The 27,777-nt window shown below is 40.2% G+C and overlaps 1 protein-coding gene across 1 annotated transcript; it reads left to right on the forward strand.

Moving 5' to 3' along the window:
• On the forward strand, positions 1–26,412 carry LOC105493851 (DEP domain containing 4). Its single transcript, XM_071070571.1, is given in 14 exon segments — positions 1–290; positions 3,427–3,730; positions 3,732–3,794; positions 3,796–3,837; positions 4,958–5,103; positions 8,251–8,440; positions 10,739–10,806; positions 10,809–10,958; positions 11,910–12,011; positions 12,014–12,051; positions 12,140–12,341; positions 13,439–13,454; positions 15,797–15,876; positions 23,576–26,412. Coding segments are annotated over 14 exon segments (1,695 nt in total). The 5' UTR covers positions 1–97; the 3' UTR covers positions 23,677–26,412.
• Positions 26,413–27,777: the final 1,365 nt, after the last annotated feature.

A 27,777-nucleotide genomic window follows, 5' to 3' on the forward strand; every position in this document is an offset into this window, starting at 1 on the left:
ACCTGCTGGCCGGGGGCATGACGTCACTTCCTGCTGGTTCGGAAGAGGCGGGGCCAGGACTTCTCTCCGCCCCCTGGTGTCAGTTGGGGGCGGGGCTATGGTGCGAGAGGAGGAACCAGCACGCGAGCTTATGGCGGTTCTTTTGACTCCGCGGTTCCGTAGACTTGGCAGTCAGAACGAGCTTCCGGGCCCAGGGCTGAACGGGCCAAGTTCCATGAACCGTAGAGGTGGCTTCTGCCGGAAAAGGAGGACATGCAGCCCTGTATATCCTAGTCAAAGGTGTAGTGAAGGTGGAGTGGGGAGCTGAGGGGAGCGGGCGGCTGGGACTCTGCTCCTCATCGGTCCAGGGCCCCGCCCATTTCCTAGCCCGCCCCCTTCGTGGTCTCCCAGGCACTGGACTGGGGGACCCAGGACTGAGGCTTTTTAGGGGTTACTCTGGTGAAGTGCCCTTGGAGCATGCAGGAAAGCATTTTTTCCCAAACTTTAATATACATACGAATCCCTAGGATCTTGTGAAAATGCAGATTCTGATTGAGGAGTAGGGTCTGATAATCTGCGTTTCTAATACATGTCCAGATGGCACCAATGCTGCTGGTCCCTAGGCTACACTTAGAGCAACAAGGGGTTAAAGTACTAGAGGGCAAGTTCCTTGAGCTAGAGGAGTGATTTCTTTAATCTAGCCTACTTGTTTAAGGAAGGTTAGAGAGGTAGATTGTCCATGGAAAACAGCTAGGCTCCACCGCTCTGTCTTCCGCCAACTCCTTCGAGTACCCTCCTGCCCAACTCCGCCCATCACTTTCTGGCCTCCCCTCCTCAGTCTACGCTCTGCCCACAATGTCTGGGGATAAGATTTCTGGAGTGATTAGACGGGTGACTTCTGTTACAGAAGGAATTTGAGGGTGGTGGATTTTTATTTGTCATTTTATCGTAAACATACGTGTAGTTGGGCATACCTTTTGCGGTTATACGTAGTCGGAGAAGAGAGCTTAAATTCTTGGATTCTACCCACTTCCCCCTGCAAATCTAGAAAAACATTCTAGATGTTCTAAGTTATTCCCTTATCATTCTTTAAATGTTTTAATTAAAATTTTACTGGGGTGGGGAAGAATGAAGAATGACTACGAACTATAGGTTTCTTTGTGGAATGATGCAATGGTCTGAAATCAGACAATAGTGATGGCTGTACAACTTTGTGAATGTACTAGAAAACACTGAATTGTACACTTTAAAAGGGTGAATTTTATGGCATGTGAACTATATCTCAGTAGTTTTTACTGTCTCCAGTTAATTAAAATATGAATTTATATGTGCCCATTATAACAAGTCAGAAACATAGAATAAAAAATGATGTTAACTTGACTGGGCTCAAATGAAAAACATTTATTAAAAAATGAACATCCTCTTTCATCAGCCACCATTACAATCCTTCTTCCCCAAGGTTACTCGTTTGAAGTTTATTCTTCCAGTTCTTTCTATTTATTTACATACATTTTTATGTAGGTTGGGAATTCATTTTTACCTAAGTAGGATAATAATATACAAGTTGTTCTGCTCAGCTCATTTTAAAAAAAATTTTGTTTTGGGTTTTTATTTTTCCCTTCTTAATGAGATCCTTGCACACTATAAACATAGCTCTACTTCATTCTTTCTAATGGCTGGCTACTATTCTATAGTAAGGGTATATCATAATTTAACTGTTTTTTTCAGGTAATAGACTGTTGTTGTTTTTTTTTTTTCCATTGCCCAGGCTGAAGTGCAATGATGTGATCTCGGCTCACTGCAACCTCCACCTCCTGGGTTCAAGCAATTCTCCTGCCTCAGCTTCCCAAGTAGCTGGGATTACAGGTGCACGACACCATGCCCAGCTAAATTTTTTTGTGTTGTATTTTTAGTAGAGATAGGATTTCACCATGATGGCCAGCGTGGTCTTGAACTCCTGACCTCCACCTGTCTCAGCCTCCCAAAGTGTTGGAATTACAGGCGTGAGCTACCGAGCTTGGCCAACCGTTTTTGTTTCTAATTGAGACAAAGTCTCACTCTGTTGCCCAGACTGGAGTGCAGTGTGGAGGTCATAGCTCACTGCAGCCTTGACCTCCCCGGCTCAAGTGATCCTCCCACCTCAGCCTCCTGAGCAGCTGGGACTATAGAAGCATGCCACCATGCCCCACTAATTTTTTGTATTTTTTATAGCGTCTCCCTGTGTTGCCCAAGCTGGTCTTGAAATCCTGAGCTCATGCGATCCTTCTGCTTCAGCCTCCCAAAGTGCTGGGATTACAGGCATGAGCCACCACTGAACCTGGCCAGTAATGGACATTTTTATTGTTTTTAGGTTTTCATTATTTCTCAGCAATTTTTTTTTCTTTTTGCCCAGAGAAGTGAGATTTCTTTTATTTGGAGAGTAAGTTCAGCATGTGATAAGGACTGTTTTTTTTTTCATTGCCCAATATGTTCATGTAAGATAAGGCACATCTTTATCTAAACCCCTTAATTGGGAGCAACAGTGGAAGCACTTTCTAGAGCCCAGTATCTCTGCAATGTTTGGTAGTTTCATTTCATAATTTAGATAATTGGGTTATATTCAAGTATTCGACTCAAGTGGGTATGTGACCCTCTGTTTCGTTTTTCAGCAAACTTTTTTTTTGTTTTGGAGACAGAGTCTTGCTCTGTCACCAAGGCTGGAGTGCAGTGGCGCAATTTCAGCTCACCGCAACCTCCACCTCCTGGGTTCAAGAGATTCTCCTGCCTCAGCCTCCCGAGTAAGTGGGATTACAGGCACACGCCACCACACTCAGCTAATTTTTGTATTTTTAGGAGAGGCAGAGTCTCACCATGTTGGCCAGGCTGGTCTCGAACTCCTGACCTCAGGTGATCTGCCTGCCTTGGCCTCCCAAAGTGCTGGGATTACAGGTATGAGCCACTGTGCCTGGCCTCAGCAAACTTTTTAAACAGCTGTTTTAAACAATTTTTAAAAATTGATTATTTAGTTCCTTGCCTTGATCTCCCTAATGAAGAGCTTACCATTGTTCAAAAGGGCAAAAAGAAAAGGCAAAGAGTTTGGTGAAGCCACAACTCTGTAATAATCAATACTCAAATGTATTTGCATTACTTTTAAATGTGCCCTAAAATAACATTCTTGAAGATTAAGTATAGCTAGTAGTTAACCATGTAATAAGGGTATATAAATTTAGGTAATAATATATTTCACATCAGTAAAGCAAGTTCCTAGGTTTGCTCTGTTTTTATTGGCAGACCCACATGGTGCAACTGAATAAATATACTATAGTTTATGTAAGATGTGAAATGACACATAAGAAGGATGTTAGCAGCAGATATGCCTTCAACAGGCATAAGGTTGTCAAAACTGAAAAGTTTGCATATTTTTGTATAATCTAGATTTGTTAGAAATGTATATTTAATTTTTTTCAGGACGCTCTGGTCCTTTTCAAGCTACTCAGCTATGGGATGGTATTATTCACTCTCTTCAGGCCCAAGTGAAAATAAAAAGAAGGAGGCATCGTTTACGAACATACGAAGACTGTTTTACTGGTTCTGATGCTGTCAATGTGGTCTTAAGTCGTCGTATGCAAAATACATGCCTAAGTAGCAATGAGATCTCTCGTCTTAAAGGAGTTCGTCTTTGCCAAGTTCTAATGAATCACAAAGTATTTGAACCAGTAGGAATGAAGAAGCTTTTCAAAAAAGAAAAGGAATTGGAATTTGAAGATTCCAACACGTCTCTACACGTTTCTAGGCAATAAATCATCTTACAATTGTTGCAAAAGACAAAAGGATGCTGAATGAGTTCAATGATGAAATAAAACCAAAAGAAACCTTGAAGTTAGTGTTACCTAAGATACTGTAATATATTTTATTTAGACCCTAGAAGAACTATCTTTATTGCGCTAAACTCGAATGCGTACTTTTTTTCAGAAGCCAATTAAAAAAAAATCCATGTAAAAATTAATACACTTATGCATCTCCTCTAAAACTGGAATGATGCAATAGACTAGAATTAGATAATAGTGATGACTGCACAACTTTGTGAATGTACTAGAAAGCATTGAGTTATACACTTTAAAAGGGTGACTTTTGGCCAGGCAGGGTGGCCCACGCTGAGGCGAGATGGACAGGAGTTTGAAACCAGCCTGGCCAATTTTTGCATTTTTAGTAGAAAATTTCTACTAAAAATTTCTACTAAAAATGCAAAGTAGAAAATTTCTACTAAAAATGCAAAAATTAGCGGGGTGTGGTGGCAGGTGCCTGTAATGCTAGCTATTCAAGTGGCTGAGTGAGGCACAAGAATCGCTTGAGCTGGGGAGGTGGAGGTTGCTGTTAGCCAAGATTGTGCCACTGTACTCCAGCCAGGGCGACACAGTGAGAATCTGTCTCAAAAAAAAAGTGAATTGTATGGGATGTGAATTATATCTCGGTAGTTTTTACTGTTCCCAATATAGCAGTATCTGTTGCTGTAACCAAAAATATATGTTATTCCTTTTCCTTTACAACATTTTGTTTTCCTTAGAGCAAATACATTTTTGTTTTCTGTTTTGCTTAGTTGTTGAAGACATTATCACATACATTTTTCAGAATTTATACCAGGAAAAACTATGTCTTCTAAGGAATGGATATGCTTTCTAATTTTGAAAAATGACTTAGCCAATGTATTAAAAGCCAAGGTTTTCTGGAAACTCAGATCAAAAACTTTCTCTTCCATCATAACAACTATGTTAACCTTAGAATTAGCATATATGCTTTTCTTCTTGATTTAGAATTCTAATTTGTCCTCTTTTGGTGATAGTCTATTAAATGAATTATTTGCATATTTTATTATAAGCTGCCTGAAATCCTTTTTGGAAATAGAGAATGTATGAATAAATTTTAATACATTAATTTAAATGTATATTTGAAATTTTGGTTCTGTGTATAATGAAAAGAGCCACATATTATTTTTTAACAGACCAGAATATGAAATGATTTCAAATCCTCTAGCACAAGAGATTGGTGAGGAAAGAATTGAGGAACTTATTCATACAATAAATGGGAATCCAGCTTTATGTCCAAATATCACAGTTCAGAAACCTTTTCTCCGGCTTTCAAAAGAAGGTAATTTGTTTTCATTATTGTTTTCAGAACTTGGTAAGGAAGAACTAACTTCTTTTTAACAGGTTCTTATGAGCAGTTTCAAGGTCACAGCAAAATAGAGCAGAAAGTACAGTTCCCACATACCCCTTGCTTCCACTCACACACAACCTTCCCCATTATCAACATCCTGCACCGAAGTGGTGCTTTTGTTATAATCAATGAATCTACATTGATACATCATTATCACCCAAAGCCCATAGTTTACATTAAGGCTCAGTCTTGGTATTGTACATTCTATGGGTTTGTATAAATATTTGATGACATATATCATTATAGTATCATACAGAATAGTTTCACTGCCCTAAAAATTCTCTGTGCTTCATCTACTCATTCCTCCGTTCTCTCTAACCTTAGGCAATCGCTAATACTTTCACTGTTTCCAAGAACTGACGTTTTAAATGTGATTTAAGTAGTGTATTAGTGTGTTGACTCCCTCCTCTTCCCTGTAGGAGTTTTCTTCTACAGAGCAATTACATCAGGTAAGAGAGGTGAGGCAGTATACATCTAGTAACACTTAATTCATTTTTTACAATGACCATGACCAGATTAACTGGAGGTGCTATAGTCTGTACTACGAGAGAAAACATACGGACTCACCACAGTCCTTAGTATTTGTACTGCAAGACCATCTTCTTATGAGTGTATCCTTTGTCCATTGTATATACTCCTCCCAAACATCTTCCTACTCTTTCCCTTTCTCACAACAAACTAGCTAGACTACCTATTGCACCACTCCCCTTTACTATGTACTTCATCTACTAGTGTTTCTCTCCTTAAAATGCCACTAATGGCAGAAAAAAGAGCACCGTAGCCAGGGCAGTTAGGAGAGATATATACAAAATTCATTAATGGCCCTTTACTCCATTTGGTCAAACCATGACCAGAAGCAAGACTAGTCATGACTTGCACGCTGGAGGAGTATGATTTATCAACAATAGTTAACATTGGCATGATAAAGGAAATACAAGGTGCCCAAAGAAAGGGTGTGGAATTGAGAAGAGGAACTAAAAGATAACTCTCTTTTTTTTTTTTTTTTTTTGAGATGGAGTCTCACTCAACATTGCCCAGGCTAGAGCGCAGTGGTGTGATCTTGGCTCACTCCAACCTCCAAGTGATTCTCCTGCCTCAACCTCCAGAGTAGCTGGGACTACAGGTGCCCACCACCACACCCGGCTAATTTTTGTATTTTTAGCAGACACGGGGTTTCACCATGTTGGCCAGGCTGGTCTCGTACTCCTGACCTCAAGTGATCCACCTGCCTCAGCCTCCCAAAGTGCTGGTATTACAGGCATGAGCCACCTCGGCTGGCCATCGAGACACAGTTTCACTCTTTCGCCCAGGCAGTAATTTGTATATATTTTTCTCTCTTATTGTTCATATTTTCGGGATTTTTTTGTTTTACCTACTAGGAAGTATCTTCAAATGTATCCTCCAGTTTTCTTACTGATACCTAAAAGCACTTTTCATTTTTTTCTTCTTTTTTTACTTTTTCCTAAAAGCACTTTTAACTTCTCAGAATTTCCTTTCTTGTGGCATCCTGTTTTTGTTTTATGGTTGCTTGTTTTGTTTACCTTTATATCCCTGGCACTTAGAACAGGAGTTTGAGACTGCAGTGAGCTATGATCATATTATGGCACTCCAGCCTGGATGACAGAGCAAGACCCTATCTATCTATCTATCTATCTATCTATCTATCTATCTATCTATCTATACATTTTAGAATTTCACATGAAATCTCCCATTTTTATACATTAATTTTCTTCAAAGTACTTTATAACCAAGCAAATCGTGGCTGTGGGCCAAATTTAGTCCACAGGCCACTGGCTTGGGAGCTCTGCAGGAAACTTACTATAACATTGCTTTTGTAATTTTGTTAGATTAAAGGAAAACCAGGCTGGTCCAAGTGCAATGGTATTTACAACTAATTGATTACAACCAGTTACAGATTTCTTTGTTCCTTCTCCACTTCCACTGCTTCACTTGACTAGCCTTAAAAAATAAAAAATAGGTCGGGCACAGTGGCTCATGCCTGTAATCTCAGCACTTTGGGAGGCCAAGGCAGGCAGATCACCTGAGGTCGGGAGTTCAAGACCAGCCTGACCAACATGGAGGAACCCTGTCTTTACTAAAAACATAAAATTAGCCATGCGTGGTGGCGCATGCCTGTAATCCCAGCTCCTCAGTAGGCTGAGGCAGGAGAAATCACCTGAACCCAGGAGGCAGAGGCTGTGGTGTGCCATTGCACTCCAGCCTGAGCAATAAGAGCAAAACTCCATCTCAAAAATAAATAAATAAATAAAAACAGGCCGGGTGCGGTGGCTCACACCTGTAATCCCAGCGCTTTGGGAGGCCAAGGCAGGTGGATCACTTGAGGTCAGAAGTTTGAGACCAGCCTGGCCAGCATGGTGAAACCCCATCTCTACTAAAAATACAAAAATTAGTCTGGCGTGGTGGTGCACACCTGTAGTCCCAGCTACTCTGGAGGCTGAGGCAGGAGAATCGCTTCGGCAGGGGAGGTAGAGGTTGCAGTGAGCCGAGACTGCACCACTGCATTCCAACCTGGGCAGAGTGACACTCTGTCTCAAAAAATAAGTAAATAAATAAAAATAAAATAAAAATAAAGGAAAAACAAAGTATTAATTATGATGATGGTTAGGGTGATGAAAAACTTAACAGGAACTTAACAGGAATGACTGGAAATCCAAGATAAAATTGGCCTAATACTGTATTTTAGTTTAAAAACAACGAACTACAATTATCTGTGTTACTATAAATAGAAAGATAAATAGTAATCTTATATTCTTTCAGATGTATAATATAAGTTATAAGCATGACTAGTAGTTTTTTATATTTGGAATGTGTCTTTATGATCAGCATAACAAAAAATTAATATGGCTCATAACTCTGATGTTTAAGATCAATCTTGAAAAATTGTAATATAACAAGTGTAAATTATCTAATCATTAAATTAACCCATAATATTACTACTGAACCAGTTTTGCTTTTGTATTATTTAGAAATAGAATTATTTTATAATATTGGTTGAATGTGTATGTTTTATTTGCCAATCTTGATCATTGCATTACTTTCCTTTTCAAGTTATACAAGATGTTTGGAAAGAACAAACATTATTATGTCTTCTTTGATCGATTCACCTTCCATTCTTGGACAATATTTTGGAGCCTCCAGTTAAAACACAAAATCTTCTATTAAACAAAGAGGAAGATCTTGTTACCGCTAATACTTGCCTAGACAGAGAACTTATTCCAAGTTTATGTCTACTGAATAAGTGACCATTGTTATTGTCAAATAATTTATAAACAGTTTTTTTCACATATTTGCCCTTGCTATTTTAAAATGTGAGAAAATATTCATGTTATAAGCTGATACCATCTCTCTTTTATAAATTATCATTATGAATCCCCATTTGATCTAACAAAGCCATCGGTCATGACCTACAAGATCACTGGAAATCAGAGTGGTTTGGTTCATATGAATTCATTTATATGTCAGTCGTCTTCTCCCTGCACCATCCAAAATTCTGTCATTTCCATTTTATTATCCTAAATAATATAGCCATCCCAGTTTCTACCAGCTTATTTATCCCTGCCCTAGAAGAATCCATAGTCTAGAAGGGGAGACATACATGAGAGAAAAAATTATAATCTGACGAGATAAGCCCTATCATAACATCAGCCTAATTTGTAGATAAGAGATTAAGGGAACCCTGAATGAGCCTCCTTTCCCGTTTACTCCCAACTCCAAGCTATTTCTCACTTCTGAATAAAGCAGCTGATGGAAACTATAGGCATTAGACCTTGAGTACTATTGGGATTCCAGCAGGGAGAACTGATATAGTGCTTCCTCCTATGTGAGCCAAACAAGGAAAGAAGATTAGACACCAAAGCTGAGGACCAGAAAACGTCGTATCTTGTGAAGAGATTAGTGATCAGAGACCTCTGGACCCTCTTAGTCAACTGTGGTCCTGTTTGTACATGGCAGATTTCTCTTATTCGCAATAGGCCAAGAAAGACCCAAACAAAGGGCTGAGTCTTCCTGCCCTTGAGTCAGGGGTAGTATAGGGACACCAGAAAAGAAACAGGATTTCTGCAGGTGCCTCTGCAGGGAACCCACAGGAGCCAGTCTGCCTTAAAAAGCTTCCAGGCAGAAGGGGCAGGTTATCTGTAAGAGAAAAGCAATCAAACTTTCATTAGTCTTTTCATCTGCAATACTAGGATCTGGAAGACAATCACACATATTAGGCAAGATGTACTATTCATCTGTCAGGAGAAAAAAAAGAGAAAGAAGGAAAGAAGGGTCAAAGGGCCTGTAATCCCAGCAACTTGGGAGGCTAAGGTGAGACGATTGCTTGAGGCCAGGAATTCAAGGAAGACAACATAGCGAGACCCTGTCTCTCTAAAAAAAAAAACAAAAAAATTTTAATTAGCTAGGCATGACAGCACATGTCTGTAGTCTCAGCTGCCCAAGAAGCTGAGGTGAAAGGATCACATGAGCCCAGGAGTTGGAAGTTAGAGCGAGCTATGACTATGTCACTGCGCTCTAGCTGGGTGACATAGCGAGACCCTGTGTCATATTTAAAAAAGAAGAAAGAGAGGGAAGGAGGGAGGGAGAAAGAAAGGAACAAAAGGGGAGAGGGAGGGAGGGAGGAAGGAAAGAAAGATATTTGAGGATTATAAAGAATTCAGGCCAGGCACAGTTGCCCACACCTATAATCCTAGCACTTTGGAAGCCCAAGGCAGATGGATCACTTGAGTCCAGAAGTTTGAGACCAGCCTGAGCAACCACAGCAAAACCCCATCTCTATAAAAAATACAAAAATTAGTCGGGCGTGATGGTGCACGCCTATAGTCCCAGGTACTCGGGAGGCTGAAGTGAGACGATTGCTTGAGCCCAGGAGGTAGAGGTTGCAGTGAGCCGAGATCATGACACTGTACTCCAGCCTTGGCAACAGAGTAAGACCCTGCACCAAAAAAAAAAAAAAAAAAAAAAAAAGTCAAAAAAAAGGGACATATCCTTAAGGGAAATTACAATAAATACTAACCTATCTTGGCAAAACCTGGGGATTGGGAGGGCAGCAGATATGGAAAAGGGAGAAATAAAGGCCTTCTAAAGGAGTCACTGGAGGGCAGGGGTGACAGGACCCTAAATTTCTTATCTTACTGTGGAAACAATGTATGGTGGGGTAAACAGTACATCTAGGTTAGGGAAATATTTGGTATCTTATTTTCAAATAATAATAGAACCATATGCATCTCATCGGAGCAGGAAAAGGGAGGGTAACTACTAACAAAATTAGAAATAAATAATAAAGCGTTCATTAAAAATTATTTTAACTTCTTGAAAATAAAGCTCCATAAAGGTGTGGTGGTATTCAGTAAGGAATACAGCCATTCCCTCTCATACAGTCCTTCACTCATCCAGCGAAATGTATTGAAATGCTTCTCCCAAAAAATAATTTCTTCTTTAGATTTATCTAGCTTTAATAAGCTAGTTTTTATCATGTTTTATCAAATAGTGCTTTAGTTAAATGGAAATGTTAACCGTTGCTTTATTTTGGTTTGCATTTTCCCTCTAGGATCAATAACTAGCTTAATGCAGCAATTGAATGCTTGGAGTATTTCCCTGACCAGTTAGTAGTTATAATTAGCAGTTACTGCAAAACAGAAATGAAGAGACAAGATTGAACAGTCAGAAGATACTCTTTGATGTCATAGCAAAATACTATGCTCAAGAGAGAGATTGCCTATTAACTGATGAATATTTTGATATTCATTCAGGACTTATTGAACTTTTAGGTAAGACAGGATGTTTATACTTTAATTTTTAGTGTAATAAAATACTTTAAAATATACAAGTTGAAATAGAAAATTGTGTATACTCTATGAGTATTACATTTTAATATTTTTCTTCTATGATGTCAAGGTACTTCAGGAAGTCTTGTTTTACTTCACTACTATTGCCTACCTTGTAAATTCTATTATCAAATGTAACTAATATAGTATAGTGCATAAATCTAAGGAATACATCACAGAGCATCGCAGGGACATTCTAAGAAACATGATATAGCCGGGCGCGGTGACTCACACCTGTAATCCCAGCATTTTGGGAGGCCGACGCAGGGTGAGTCACCTGAGGTCAGGAGTTCGAGATCAGCCTGGCCAACATGGTGAAACCCCGTCTCTACTAAAAATACCAAAAATTAGCCAGGTGTAATGGCGGGCGCCTGTAGTCGCAGCTACTCTGGAGGCTGAGGCAGGAGAATGGCATGAACCTGGGAGGCAGAGCTTGTAGTGAGCCGAGATCGTGCCACTGCACTCCAGCCTGGGTGACAGAGCGAGACTCCGTCTCAAAAAAAAAAAAAAAGAAAGAAAAAAGCATATGATATAGTATAAGGATTTAAGAACTGAGGTACCTAGAAATACTAACTTCTGAGTTATTAATTTGATAAACTTTCAGCAAAATAAAAAGTGAATGACATGTCATTTTTTAGCTATGTAAGTGGCCATATAATTTCATGTTAAAAACAAAATAATGTTCGATAATGCTGGATATAGCTACATCACATATTACATAGAATTATATAATTTCCTGTGTTTGAAATATTCCATAATAAAAAGTTTTAATTGTAGAAAAGAACCTGCAAACCAATACAACATTGTAGCATTTTAATTGACTACTAAATAAATACTTACTATACTCTCCATTTTTCATCCTATGCTTTGTTTTCTTTGTAACCCATATAACAGAAAATGAGAAAAGGGCAGAAGCACTTGAAGCAATACAACTATATCTAAGATTGCTGTTGCCGAACATTAGAGAAGAATTACGACGGCTACTTACTTTTATGGCGTGGCGTCAAAGCCCAATGCCTACAAGTTGCAAAACCAGGTGAAAAATTTTGCTAAGTTTTACCATTTTTTTGCTATTTTTTTCCTTTAAAAACCATTTATGCTAATGTTAATGTTTCTGTTTACAGTATGATAATAAAACAGTGGTCCTGAAAACTCTTGCCAAATCAGTTTCGCAGACCAAATCATTATTAAAAGTGTGGGCAGAACAACTGGTCTGGTTTCTACTGGAGTACCACTCTGAGCTCTTCAAGGTATCTCTGGCATTTTGCCTGGGCACTTTTATTACTAAGCTACTTGTGTCAAGCAAAAAAGAAAATCATTCACTTAGTAAATAATTTACTAAGTACCTATAATGTGCAAAGTTTAAAGAAATGCTGACTCCCCACACCCATAAAAGAGAAGGAAGGAGACTTAAAACCATTTTGTTGGCTGGGCACAGTGGCTCATACTTGTAATCCCAGCACTTTGGGAGGCCGAGGCAGGTGGATCACTAGAGCCTAGGAGTTCGAGACCAGCCTGGGCAACATAGCAAAACCCCATCTATACAGAAAAATAACAGACCGAGCACAGTGGCTCATGCCTGTAATCCCAGCATTTTGGGAGGCCCAGGTGGGTGGATCACCTGAGGTCAGGAGTTCGAGACCAGCCTGGCCAACATGGCAGAACCCCGTCTCTACTAAAAATACAAAAATTAGCCAGGTGTGGTGGCACGTGCCTGTAATCCCAGCTACTTAGGAGACTGAAGCAGGAGAATCGCTTGAACCTAGGAGGCAGAGGTTGCAGTAAGCCAAGACTGCATCACTGCACTCCAGCCTGGGCAACAGAACAAGACTCTGTCTCAAAAAAAAAAAAAAACAAGGCGTGGTGGCACACACCTGTGGTCCCAACTACTAGGGAGGCTGAGGTGGGAGGGTCAGTTGAGCCCGTGAGGTTGAGGCTGCAGTGAGCTGTGATCACACCATTGCACTCCAGCGTGGGTGACAGAGTGAAACCCTGTCTCAAAACAAAGCAAAACACTTAGGAGTAGCAGTAGCATTAGTAAAACATGGTCTTAATATATTTTGAAGCATTTTTGAAAGAGTTTTTTTTAGCCTCACTATTGTATTTTAGTACCAGATAATAGTATGAATACTTTTAATGGTGTTATTTCTCCAAAGCCTCTATAAAGAATTCTCTTTCTTCTGTTTCCTTGCTTAAAAATGCGTCTAACTGGGCACAGTGATACATGCCTTTAACCCCAGCTACTCTGGAGGCTGGGGTGGAATGACTTGAGCCCAGGAGTTTTCAACTAGCCTGGGCAACATTGCAAGACCCCATTTTATTTTTAAAAAATTTTTTGTCTCATGTCATAATGCAACATATTGATCCAAATTTTGTAACAGTTCTGTGACCTTAACTGAACTTTTTTTTCCATTATTTACAAGAAAAATGTGGCACTAAGTATATACAATAGAGGCAGTCCTCATTAACATTAAACATTTAAAAATGTTTCATTCCCCCCGAATTTTGAATGAAACCTATTTTAAAAGGTCATTTGTAAGTCAATTGTTAGGTACTCTACACCTAGTTTTTCATCCAAATAAATAAATAACAGATGGTAGTAAGGGCCCAGGTTATGTAAATGTTTAATACTACAGTCACCAAAGTAAAATTCTCATATGTACTTTTTCTCGTATGTAGTTTACCTGCTAAAATGGGTCCCAGATTTCAACTAGCAATTTAGAAAGAACACTTCCTCTCCTCTCTCCTCTTCTGTACTACTCAGCCTCTCTCTGCTTTCTTCTTTCTCACTCTACCCCCTCCTCTGCATAAATGAATCTGCCTCTTTCCTACACGTGGTACAGATATTAGGAAGGATTTTTTTCATCTTTCTACCTCCCCCTTCATGTTCAAACTAGCAGTGTCATAAGGAAACATACTAGTTCAGGTCAGGTGCAGTGGCTCATGCCTGTAATCCCAGCATTTTGGGAGGCCAAGGCGGGTAGATCACTGGAAGTCAGGAGTTCGAGACCAGCCTGGCCAACATGGTGAAACCCAGTCTCTACTAAAAACACAAAAAAAATTAGCCAGGCGTAGCAGCAGGCACCTGTAATCCCAGCAACTTGGGAGGCAGAGGCAGGAGAATCGCTTGAACCCAGGAGGGGGAGGCTGCAGAGAGCCAAGATCGGGCCACTACACTCCAGCCTGAGCGACAGCACGAGACTCCATCTAAAAAAACAGAAACATATTGGTTCAAGTTTTGTACCAGGCCACAAATGGAGACAAGCAACTTGACATGGGCTGGAGGAAGTCGGGGTATGAGAATCAGGAAGTGGGGAGAAGGGCCCTGATGGTTGGTTTCTAGAGATTAGAGGCTGACGTATTTCAGGGAGGCTGAGGTGGGGATATTTATGATAGGGGCTCTGGAACGTGCCACGCTTGTTCCTATTACAGAGCTTTCCCTGTTCTGTTTACCTTTGACCGCTGCTTTCACTCTAGCCTCTTTCTCTACTTTGTTTTCATAGTGGCACTTACCACTACCTGAAATTATATGTATTATGTATTTGCCTATTTTGTTGTTGTTGTTGTTGTTGTTAAATTGTCTTTCCTATGAGAATGTAACTTCCCATAAATTCGGGAACTTGATCTACTCATTCATCACCTGTAACAGTACCTGGCACATAACAATCACTCACTCAATTTTTATTGAATGACAGAATGAATTAATGGGGACAGCATCATGGCTGGAAAGTGGCAGGATGGGTGGAAGCTAATGAAAAGGTAGCCTGTGAGCCAGGATGAAGGAGCTATCTAGACCTGAGCTTTGGGATTGTAGGGCTAGGGCATGCCCTCTGTAACAGTATTAGTCAATGGATTATTTCTCCAGATATGTGTAGTAGTCTGGGATTACCTTTGCTATAACCAAATTAGAAAAGAAATAGATACCTATTTTGTTTGGGGATTTTTTTTGTTGTTATTAGAGACAGGATCTCGCTGTGTTGCCCAGACGGGTCTTGAACTTCTGGACTCAAGTGATCCTCCCACTTCAGCCTCCCAAAGTACTGGGATTACAGGTGTGAGCCACCATGGCTGGCCTATTTGCCTATTTTAAGATAAAAATTTTAATGTATTTTAGAGCTACTATTTACATATGGACTGTGTAATGTTATTTAAATAAATGCTGTAATTAAAGTACAAATAATTTTTATTGTTATAGGAGAACATTTCACTAATGATGGGTTAACCTAATTTTATTTTATTTTTTTATTTTATTTATTTTTTTTTTTGAGACGGAGTCTCGCGCTGTCGCCCAGGCTGGAGTGCAGTGGCTGGATCTCCGCTCACTGCAAGCTCCGCCTCCCGGGTTTGCGCCATTCTCCTGCCTCAGCCTCCCGAGTAGCTGGGACTACAGGTGCCCGCCACCTCGCCCGGCTATTTTTTTGTATTTTTTAGTAGAGATGGGGTTTCACCGTGTTAGCCAGGATGGTCTCGATCTCCTGACCTCGTGATCCACCTGTCTCGGCCTCCCAAAGTGCTGGGATTACAGGCTTGAGCCACCGCACCCGGCCTAACCTAATTTTAAATATAATACATACATGAAAGCAGAAAATAAGATTTTAAGAGTGCTAAAAAAATTTCAAGAATTTATAATTCAGAGGCCTTCTACCACCCACCCTTTCCATTCATCTACGATCCTCTCCCTCTACTCATTGGTCAAAAATACGGAGATGTTTTTCTTTCTATGTTGAAATGCTGGCTAGAAAAAATTATATTAAATATTTGAAAATACCTGTTTTGTGTAGACACCAGTTACTTTTATTGGATCTGGTTAGTAAGAAACTTAAGAAGCTTCTACATGGAGAAGATGCACATGCCATATCAGGTATGGATTCCAGCTTGTTCCTCCTTTATCATTAAGTGACTGTTGTGGCCAAATGAGTTGGGAAGGCATCAAAGATGAGTATGTAATAAATGTATGTAAAATGTTGTAAAAAGTGGTTATAGTAAGGTTATTTTTTAGTATCTCCTGGGCAAGTTCTTCTCTAGTCCTTTTTTGAAGCCCTTTATTTACCTTTTCTACTAACAAGGCAAGAACTTTCTGTCTCTCACGGCTGCTCCAAGTTCCCACCTCCCCTTCAATTATCACCCACGTGCCTGCTTCTTTGCTCCTGTGCTCTCTGTTGTGTCTTTTTCTGACTCTCTCAGATTCTTTTTCTTGTTTTTCATCCTCTCTCCCTTGCTCCCTTCTTTTCTAGGGGAAGGATCAAATTTTATAGAGGAGTAACCTGACTCCCAGTTGAATAGAGTCCATGATTTCATTCAGTGTCTTTAGGCTATTGGTCTTATTTTTTTTTTTTTTGAGACGGAGTTTTGCTCTGGTTGCCCAGGCTGGAGTGCAGTGGCGCAATCTCAGCTCACTGCAACCTCCGCATTCCGGTTTCAAGCGATTCTCCTGCCTCAGCCTCCCAAGTAGCTGGGATTACAGGCTCCCGCCACCACGCCCAGCTACTTTTTTGTATTTTTAGTAGAGACAGGGTTTCACCATGTTGGTCAGGCTGCTCTTGAACTGCTGACTTTGTGATCCACCTGCCTCGGCCTCCCAAAGTGCTGGGATTATGGGCGTGAGCCACCGCGCTTGGCCGTAATTGGTCTGATTCTAACATATTTTTAATCCAAGTTTATTAAGATTGTCATGCAGGAAACAAAATAGCTTAATAGATATATCTGTGAGTGCCCACACCAAATTGTCTGGGCACCTTTTTGCCTCAGTTTCCTCAACTACCAAATGGGAATGATAATAGCTATTTCATTGTGCAGTTAAATATTTAATATTTATGCTATTAATGGGATATTAAATGTTTATTAATATATAATGCTGGTTGTAATTATGATTAATATATATGAATTAATGTGACATTAGCTGACACATATACTGAGCCCTACTATGTGTCAGAAACTGTGTTGAAGATTAACATAGACTTACGGAATTATTTAATCTTCACAATAATCTACTATGTAGGCATAGTAATATTATTACTATTATTTGATTTTATAGGGGAGGTAACAAGCTTAGAGAGGTTATGTAACTTGGTGAACTAGAAAGATAGGTGACTTTTTTTCTTTAAAAAAATGTTTCAAGGGTTGTGGCAGGGGAAAAAATGATTCAAAGGCATTATTAATTGTTGGAAAGAACATTTACAGAGGAGGGCATAAGTGTACTTGCTTGAATTACTTGGAATTTCTTAGGTAATAGATGCCATTTTATCTCATTCCCTTCTTTGAATACAGAGTATATGGCAACAAGTATGTTGCCACATGAATCCTATTTGATGTAAGTAAACATCGATACTAATGAAGTATTCTGAAACTAGTACTTAGAATCTTTTGGATTAATTTAATCTTCTCTGGCTAATTTCAAAACAAACATTAATTGGCTGCCATTACTGCATTATCTTTTCACATTCAACTTTTCATTACTTTTGAGGAAAATAGAAGAATTGTCAACATTTTACTCTTTATTTCTATTCAACAATATATGCTAGGCTAGGCGCAGCAGCTTCCGCCTGTAATCCCAGCACTTTGCGACACTGAGGCGGGCAGATCACCTGAGGTTAGGACTTCGAGACCAGTCTGGCCAACATAGTAAAACCCCGTCTCTACTAAAACTATAAAAAGTAGCCAGGTGTGGTGGTGCATACCTGTAATCCATACTTCTTGGGAGGCTGAGGCAAAAGAATCACTTGAACCCGGGAGGCGGAGGTTGCAGTGAGCCAAGATCATGCCACTGCACTCCAGCCTAGGCGACAGAGCAAGACTCTGTCTCAAAAACAAAAACAAAAACGAATACACTAAGGGGGGATTATATAAGTGTTTTGCACAATGCCATGTACTACAAGTACTTGGAAAGTGAAGAGTTTTCTGATAATATTTTTCCCTAAATAACTTGCCTATTTTAATCTCTTCTTGAAGCTTATCTCTTACTCAGTAAAACTGTCAGAGTATATCAGTAAACAACTTTAAATTTTTAAATTGCCTCCATGCTTTGTATTGTATGCTTTTTTCTCCGTAGATGGCTTGAAATTTATTTTCTTTTGTTTTCTTTTTTTTGAGACAGAGTCTCGCTCTGTCACGCAGGCTGGAGTGCAATGGTACATCTCTGCTCACTGTAACCTCTGCCTCCTGGGTTCAGGTAATTCTCCTGACTCAGCCTCCCAAGTAGTGGGAATACAGGTAAGTGCCACCACGCCCAGCTAATTTTTGTATTTTTAGGTAGAGGCAGGGTTTCCTCATGTTGGCCAGACTGGTCTCGAACTCTCAACTTCAAGTGATCCGCCCACCTCGGCCTTCCAAAGTGCTGGGATTACAGTTGTGAGCCACCGTGCCGGGCCTGAGTACTTGAAATTCATGAGTATTGATTTAAAATGCTTCTGACAGCCAGGATTTGTCTATCTATTCATTCAGTTATTCACTTAACATTTTTTGAATATCTACAGTTGTGCCAGAACTTGTATAAGCACCACAAAACACAAAGATGTGTAAGATAATGCCACTGCTTGCAATAAGCTCACATTCTAACATTCAAAATAACTAGCACATAGTAGATGTTCAGTAAACGTTTGTTGACTAAATTCAGTGAAAGAGTTGATGAATGAGAGACAGCCATATCAATGAATCATAAAAATCTGACAGGGATATGTTCAAGCCAGAGGAGATTATGGAAGCTTGGAGGAGGATTACCTGACCACCTAGTCTGAGGGAATCAAAGTTCGTAGAAGAGATAATGCATAACAGGAGTCTTGATGAATAGGAGCTTAAAGAATTAGAACAGTGTGAGCAAAACTAGGTAAGCACTAGAAACAGCAGTCAGGCATAAGGCAAAACAAAATGAAACAAAAATGACAAAAAAAAAAAAAAAAAAAAAAAAAAAAAGCCAGGCCTGGTGGCATATGCCTGTGGTCCTAGCTGCTTGGGAGGCAGATGTGGGAGGATTGCTTGAGCTCAGTAGGTCAAGGCTGCAGTGAGCGTTGATCATGCCATTGCACTCCAGCCTGGGTGACAGAGTGAGATTCTGTCTCAGAAAACCAAAAAATTTAAAAATAAAAATAAATAAATAAAAAGAAACTGCTGCCAGGGAGACAGCAGAAATTGAAACTAGAGAGATTGATAGGTATCATCTTATGAAGGGCCATGTCATCATCTTATGAACATGTCTCTAACTTACTGGCCATGTCACTTAAATTTTTTATGTATTTCTCTTGAAACTGGGATACTAGTTTCTTGCTTCTCTTGCTTCTAGTTATTTTGGAGATGAAATAATATGTGTAAAATAACATCATGTATGTTTTGCTAAAGTAAAAGCACTTTTGAAAGAAACTGGAATGAAGAAAGCCTAGGTATAGGTAATGTACCATAAGACCAGTTTGGGTAAGTACAGTTTAGTTGGTTTTTTAACTTGCTTTTCCAGTGGTACTTTTTCTTTTTTTTTTTTTTTTTTTTCAGGCTTTACATTTTGCCAACCCTTGATGTACAAGGAGTTTGAAAAGTGAAAGGGAAGGACAATTCAATATCTACATCAGTTGGCTCTTGAGATTAATAGTAACCCCAGCATCTCTCTGAAACAAAAAAAGAAATTAATTAAGGAATTTCAAAAACACCATCCAGAAGCTTTGAATTAACATTTCTGGTACAAGAAACTACAATTTGTAAATATAAACATTTCTCTGGTGGTTTTCTCAAATTGCCATACTTATACTTCAAAGAAAGCATAACCTCAAAAGATTTTAAGTGTTTTATTTTTTATTTTTATTTTGTAGAGACAGGGGTCCCACTATGTTGCCCAAGCTGGTCTCAAACTCCTGGCATCAAGTCATCCTCCTGCCTTGGCCTCTTAAAGTGCTGGGATTATAGGCATCAGTCACTGTACTTGGCCATTATTTTATTTTTATAAAATATTAATTTTAATTTAATCATGCTTAAAATATGTTAAGGAAGTTTTTAACTTCAAGAAGGAATACAAGTTAGCCTTCATGTTTGCTGATTCACTTAACTATTATGCTGCTAAAATCACTTAATAAACGTGCTGCTATTATTAGGGAACTAGTACAGTTAATTTCCTTTTTTTCCCACAGGAAAGGAACTTTTCATACACGAGCTCCCTGAAGAAAGCATGCACTTTCCTTAGTATATGATTATTTTCAAGCAACCCCCTTAAGCTGCTGTAACTTAAATGACTATGAATCATTGAAATAGGGAAAGATGCATGAAGTAGTATTTTTTCTTTTTGAGGTGGAGTCGTGCTCTGTCCCAGGCTGGAATGCAGTGACACCATCTTCTCAGCTCACTGCAACCTCTGCCTCCCCGGTTCAAGCAATTCTCCCTGTCTCAGCCTCCCGAGTAGCTGGGATTACAGGTGCCTGCCACTAGGCCCGGCTAATTTTTGTAGTTTTAGTAGAGATTGGGTTTCACCATGTTGGCCAGGCTAGTCTTGAACTCCTGACCTCAGGTGATCTGCCCGCCTCAGCCTCCAAAGGTGCTGGGATTACAGGCATGAGCCACCACACCCGGCCGCATGAAGTAGATTTGAAAGGCCACAAATTAAAAATTCGTAAACATCAAAACTGTGATTTCTGTCTCTAATTATTCTTCAGTCCATATTTTATGGTTATCGTCTTTCCTTCTCATTCTTTCTCTGCTCCTTCCTTTTCTTTCCTCTTTCTCTCTCTCTTTCCAGCTCTTTCACTTTTTTCTTGCCTGCTTCTCTCTGTCTCTTTGTTTTAAATTGGTTAGTTCACTCTATGGCATCATTCCTTAATGTAGCAGGGATTCAATACCTATGGAAAGTTTTACACAGAAAAATTCTTTTGGGGCCGGGCGCGGTGGCTCAAGCCTGTAATCCCAGCACTTTGGGAGGCCGAGACGGGCGGATCACGAGGTCAGGAGATCGAGACCATCCTGGCTAACACGGTGAAACCCCGTCTCTACTAAAAAATACAAAAAACTAGCCGGGCGAGGTGGCGGGCGCCTGTAGTCCCAGCTACTCGGGAGGCTGAGGCAGGAGAATGGCGTAAACCCGGGAGGCGGAGCTTGCAGTGAGCTGAGATCCAGCCACTGCACTCCAGCCTGGGCGACAGAACGAGACTCTGTCTCAAAAAAAAAAAAAAAAGAAAAAGAAAAGAAAAATTATTTTGGGCCAAGCATAGTGGCCCATGCCTGTAGTCCCAGAACTTTGAGAGGCCAAGGAGGGGGGATTGCTTAAGGCCAGGAGTTCAAGACCAGCCTGAGTAATAGTGAAACCCTGCCCCTATCTCTACAAAAATTACAAAAAAAATTTAGCCAGGTGTGGCAGCTCACACCTATAGTCCCAGCCACTCAGGAGGCTGAGGTGGGAGGGTCTCTTGAGCCCAGGAGTTTTAGGCTGCAGTGAGCTATGATTGCGCCACTGTACTACAGCCTGGGCAATAAAGCAAGACCCTGTCTCAAAAAAAAAAAAAAGAAGGGAAAAAGTATTTTGTGGTAATCTTAATTTATATCATTGATCACAGGGAAAGAGAAGCATGATTAATTAAGTTCTTGAAAAAAAAACTGTATTAGACAGATGTCATCAGTTTTATCTTTTTGTATAAAACCTGTATCAGTCATCTTGAATTAGAACACTTAGTTTCTAAGTTCTCAACCAAGAAGCCAGACATGGTGGCATGTACCTATAGTCCCAACTATTTGAGAGGCTGAAGCGGGAGGATCCCTTGAGCCCAGGATGTTTAGTTTGTTTGTATGTTTGTTTTTGTAGAGATGGGGTCTCACTGTATTGCCCAGGCTGGTCTCAAACTCCTGGCCTCAAGTGATCCTCCTGCCTCTGCCTCCCAAAGTGCTGGAATTACAGTTGTGAGCCACTGTGTCTGGCTGACCACAGGAGTTAGAGGCCAGCCTGGGCAGCATAGCAAGACCCTGTCTCAGGGGGAAAAAAATTCTCAGCTAAGGCTTGGCCTGGTGGCTCACACCTGTAATTCCAGCACATTGGGATGCCAATGCAGGAGGATTGCTTGAGACTGGGAGTTCAAGGCCAGCCTGGGCAATGTAGTTTGACCCTGTCTTTACAAAAAATATAAAAATTTTAATTGCTGGGCAGACTGTGGTGTACCTTGTAGTTCTGACTACTCAGGAGACTGAAGTGGGAGGATCACGTGAGCCAGAGTTTGAGGTTTCAATGAGCCATGAGTGTACCACTGCACTCCAGCCTGGGCAACAGAGCAAAACACTGTCTCAAAAAAAAAAAAAAAAAGAAAGAAAAAAAAATTATTGGCCAGGTGTGGTGGCTCACACCTGTAATCCTAGCACTTTGGGAGGCCAAGACAGGTGGATAACTTGAGGTCAGGAGTTCGAGAGCAGCCTGTCCAACATGGTGAAACCCCATCCCTACCAAAAATACAAAAATTAGCCATGTGTGGTGGTGGGCGCCTGTAATCCCAGCTACTTGAGAGGCTGAGGCAGGAGAATCGCTTGAACCCAGGAGGTGGAGGTTGCAGTGAACTGAGATCATGCCACTGCACTCCAGCCTCAGCAACAGGGAGAGACTCTGTCTCAAAACAAACAAACAAAAATTCTCAACTAAGAGTTTGTGAAAAGGTTTCAAAGGGCCAAAGTACAAGACACTTTATGAAACTATAGGCAGTTTTTTGTCTATCTGTGCTTATGGCATGTTTCTAGGAAGACAATCCATGGCTATCAGCAAATTTTCACGAGGACTGTGGTGCAAGCACAGTAAGAACCACTGGGTTCAAGAATCTAAAAGTCCTTCTTGATGTATATTTATATATTTCCCAAATTTTGCTTTTACCTTATGGATAAACTATTAAATATCCCAGTGTTATATTAACATAAGAGCATTGGCTGGATGTGGTGGCTCATGCCTATAATCCCAGCACTTTGGCAGGCTGAAGTGGGTAGATTGCTTGAGCCAAGGAGTTCCAAGACCAGTCTGCACGACATGGCGAAACCCCATCTCTACTAAAAATGCAAAAATTAGCCAGGCAAAATGGTGGGTACCTATAGTCTCAGCTGCTCAGGAGGCTGAGGTGGGAGGATCACTTGAACCCAGGAGCAGAGGTTGCTGTGAGCTGAGATTATGCCACTGCATGCCAGCCTGGGCAAAAAAAAAAAAAAAGGCACTAAGCTAGATGACTTCTAAGTTCTTCCTACTTAAAAAAAAAAAAAAAAGAAAGAAAGAAAGGCTGGGCGTGGTGGCTCACACCTGTAATCCCAGCACTTTGGGAGGCCAAGGCAGGTGGATCACCTGAGATCAGGAGTTCGAGACTAGCCTGGCCAACATGGTGAAACCCTGTCTCTACTAAAAATACAAAAAAATTAGCTGGGAGTGGTGGTGCATGCCTGTAATCCCATCTACTTGGGAGGCTGGGGCAGGAGAATTGCTTGAACCCAGGAGGCAGAGGTTGCCGAGATGGCGCCATGGCACTCCAGCCTGAGTGACAGAGCAAGACTCTGTCAAAAAAAAAAAAAAAATAGCAACCCAATTATATGACACTAGAAGATAAAACTGCCCTAATCTGCGTATGGCTTTTTTAAAGTTGGGGAGGAAGTTAATATACTTCCAGTGGAAGACCTGAGAGGGTACCTGAAGAGACACCAGGAAAATACTGGAAACATGCCACCAAGCCCTCTTCAATAGAAGAGTCTCCTTATTCGGAAAATTGCCATTTTAATGTTCGGTGTGAATCAGGTAGGGATTTGCTAGTCATCACTATGAATGGTGGATACTTTGACAAATGCTTTAAGGTTATTACTATGTCCTTGCATCTGCTGTTCAGAAAATTATAACCTTACATCTTTGCACTGAGCCTCAGTTTTTTAAAAATCTCTAAAATAAAAATACACATGCACAGATTTATATTTTTAAGATTGAGATATTCCTTTAATAGTTTAAGATTGAAACAAAGAAATAAAAAATGAAATAAATTTAAAAAAAAATTTTTAAGAATCCACCAGATAATACCAAAGGTACCTTCCAACTCTTTGATGGATAACAGTCATCTCTCCATCTGTAAATAGTGGGTTTGTGAGGGAGAATGTGTGGTAACAAGAATATGGGCTCTGCAGTCTACAATTCAATGCAGTTTCCATCAAAATACTACCATCATTCTTTACAGAACTAGAAAAAAAAAATCCTAGGCCAGGCACAGTGGCTCACACCTGTAATCCCAGCACTTTGGGAGGCCAAGGGCAGGTGGATCACCTGAGGTCAGCAGTTCGAGTCCAGCCTGGCCAACATGGTGAAAACCCATCTCTACTAAAAATACAAAAATTAGCTGGGTGTGGTGGCACATGCCTGTAGTCCCAGCTACTCAGGAGGCTGAGGCAGGAGAATCGCTTGAACTCGGGAGGTGGAGGTTGTGGTGAGCCAAAATCATGCCACTGCACTCCAGCCTGGCTGGTGACAGAGCGAGACTCCATTTCAAAAAAAAAAAGAAAATCCTAAAATTCATATGGAAACAAAAAAGAGCCTGCATAGCCAAGGCAAGACTAAGCAGAAAGAACAAATCTGGAGCCATCACATTACCTGATTTTAAACTATACTATAAGGCCATGGTCACCAAAACAGCATGGCACTAGTATAAAAATAGGCACATAGACCAATGGAACAGAATAGAGAACCCAGAAATAAACCCAAACATGTATAGCCAACTGATCTTCGACAAAGCAAACAAAAACAAAGTGGGGAAAGGACACCCTCTTCAACAAATGGTGCTGGAGTAATTGGGAAGCCACATATAGCCACCTTACTCCCACAGAATGGCCGTAATTAAAAAATCAAAAAATAATAGATGTTGGCATGGATGTGGTGAACAAGGAACACTTCTACATTGGTGGTGGGAATGTGAACTAGTACAGCCACTATGGAAAACGGTGTGGAGATTCCTTAAAGAACTATAAGTAGAACTATCATTTGATTCAGCAATCCCACTACTGGGTATCTACCCAGAGGAAAGGAAGTCATTATACAAAAAAGATACTTGCACAAACATGTTTATAGTACCACAATTCACAATTGCAAAAATATGAATGAATGAAACTGGATCCTCATCTCTCACCTTATACAAAAATCAGCTCAAGATGGATCAAGGACTTAAATCTAAGAACTGAAACTATGAAAATCCTAGAAGATAACATGGGGAAAACTCTTCTAGACATTGGCTTAGGCAAAGATTTCATGACCAAGAACCCAAAAGCAAATACAACAGAAACAAAGATAAACAGGTGGGACTTAAACGAAAGTGCTTTTGCACAGCAAAAGGAACAGTATGCACAGTAAACAGAGAACCCACAAAGTGGAAGAAAATCTTTATATATCCAACAAAGGACTAATATCCAGAATCTACAAGGAACCCAAATCAGTAAGAAAAAAACAATCCCATCAAAAAGTGGGCTAAGGACATGGATAGACAGTCCTCAAAAGAAGATATACAAAAAACCAACAAACATATGAAAAAATGCTCAACATCACTAGTGATTAGGGAAATGCAAATCAAAACCACAGTGTGATACCACCTTACTCCCATAGAATGGCCATAATTTGAAAATCAAAAAATAATAGATGTTGGCATGGATGTGGTGAACAAGGAATATTTCTGCATTGCTGGTGGGAATGTAAACTGGTACAGCCACTATGGAAAATGGTGTGGAGATTCCTTAAAGAACTAAAAGTAGAACTATCATTTGATTCAGCAATCCCACTACTGGGTATCTACCGAGAGGAAAAGAAGTCATTATACGAAAAAGATACTTGCACACACATGTTTAAAGCACCATAATTCACAATTGCAAAAATATGAAACCAGCCCAAATGCCCATCAATCAACAAGTGGATAAAGAAAATGTGGTATATATATATACAATGGAATACTATGCAGCCATAAAAAGGAATGAATTAATGGCATTTGCAGCAACCTGGGTGGGATTGGAGACTATTAGTCTATGTGAAGTAACTGGGGAATGGAAAACCAAACATTGTATGTTCTCCCTCAGAAGTGGGAGCTAAGCTATGAGAATGCAAAGGCCTTTGATACAGTGGGCCGGGCATGGTGTCTCACGCCTGTAATCCCAACACTCTGGGAGGCTGAGGCTGGTGGATCACCTAAGGTCAGGAGTTCAAGACCAGCCTGGCCAACATGGTGAAACCTGTCTCTACTAAAAATACAAAAATAAGCCGGGCGCGGTGGCGGGCACCTGTAATCCCGGCTACTTGGGAGGCTGAGATAGGAGAATTGCCTGAACCCAGGAGACGGAGGCTGCAGTGAGCCAAAATCATGCCACTGCATTCCAGCCTGGGTGACAGAGCAAGACTCCATCTTGAGGGGGGGAAGAATGACACAGTGGAGTTTGGGGACTTCGGGGTGAAAGGGTGGGAAGGGGGTAAGGGATAAAAGGCTACAAATTGGGTTCAGTGTATACTGCTGGGGGGATGGGTACACAAAGATCTCACAAATCACCAGTAAAAAGCTTATTAATGTAACCAAATACCACCTGTTCCCCAAAAACCTATGGAAATAAAGAACTTTAAAAAATAAAATATGAGAATAAAAAAAAAACTTAAATAAAAAGAACATGGGCTCTGGAATCATAGACCTGGATTTATGATTTGACCTGTTTGTGTTAAAAGGTAAAATACCATCGCATGAGTATTCTAGATTAGGATAAAATATAGTTTAGAAATAGAATTACCAGAAGTCAGAGTTGTTAAGCATACTTTAAATGTCTTATTTTGTTATTATTTAAATTGAGTATTTCCTACCACATTCGCTAATGGAGCTTATTTTTATCAACACATGCATACCTTTACTCCATGAAACTTGTAAACAATGAAACTTGTTTACAAAGAAACATTGACATCTACTCAACAGTTTTTGGAGGTTCTGAGGCATTAATTTCTAAAGAGAAATTTCTAACTGAGCATTGTCATGCCACCTAGTGACAGCTTCATAAGGCACAGTTATTAGGCTTAAAAAGAATTAAGTTCCCAAGGGTATCGTCATTCAATGTTAGGCTAAGCATTTTGGGGGGATTTATGTGTAAAGCACTTTTTTCTCTGTATAAATAAATACAGCTTCAATTACTGGAAAACTTTCCTCCTGATAGAATATTCAGTAAATTTTCATGACCATTAACGGTCTGATTCATAACACTTAAGACTGTTTAAACTTCTTAGATTATTCAGTCTCTACGAGATGACAAAGATTGTTTGCTTGACCAAACTTTAGTCAGGTTCCTGAATCTTCCTCTAGTCCCATCTGTGCTTTTCCTCGTAAAATCCTATTTTAGAAAAGAACCCTGCTGTGTCAGTTTAGGAAGAAGCCCCCACCGTCAATATCTGATCATACTCAATATCCAATCAGGTTCCTCATCCTTCATTATCCCCCAGAGGTTATGTGTCATCATCCTGGCCAGTCTTCAGCTAGTATCTCGTTAGGTCAGTTCTGCCAGAATCTCCCTTACCCTTGAGGTTTTTCTCTCAGTAATTTTCCATTCATTGACCCCTGACCTGCTTCTTGGCTATAAATTCCGACTACTTGGCCATGCAGTACTCAGATTTGAGGCTAGTATCTCTCCCTGACCGCAGGATCCCATAGCAGTGGTCCCTATACCTATTTTGATGGTCCTGAATAAAATCATCTTTTAACAAGTTTCATTGAATAATTTTTTGTTGACAGGTACTATCCACATAAATAAAAGTTTGGTTGGTTGGTTGGTTTGTTTCTGGAGACAGGGTCTAACT

The sequence above is a fragment of the Macaca nemestrina genome, chromosome 10, assembly GCF_043159975.1.
Source record: "Macaca nemestrina isolate mMacNem1 chromosome 10, mMacNem.hap1, whole genome shotgun sequence".
Classification (NCBI taxonomy): domain Eukaryota; kingdom Metazoa; phylum Chordata; class Mammalia; order Primates; family Cercopithecidae; genus Macaca; species Macaca nemestrina.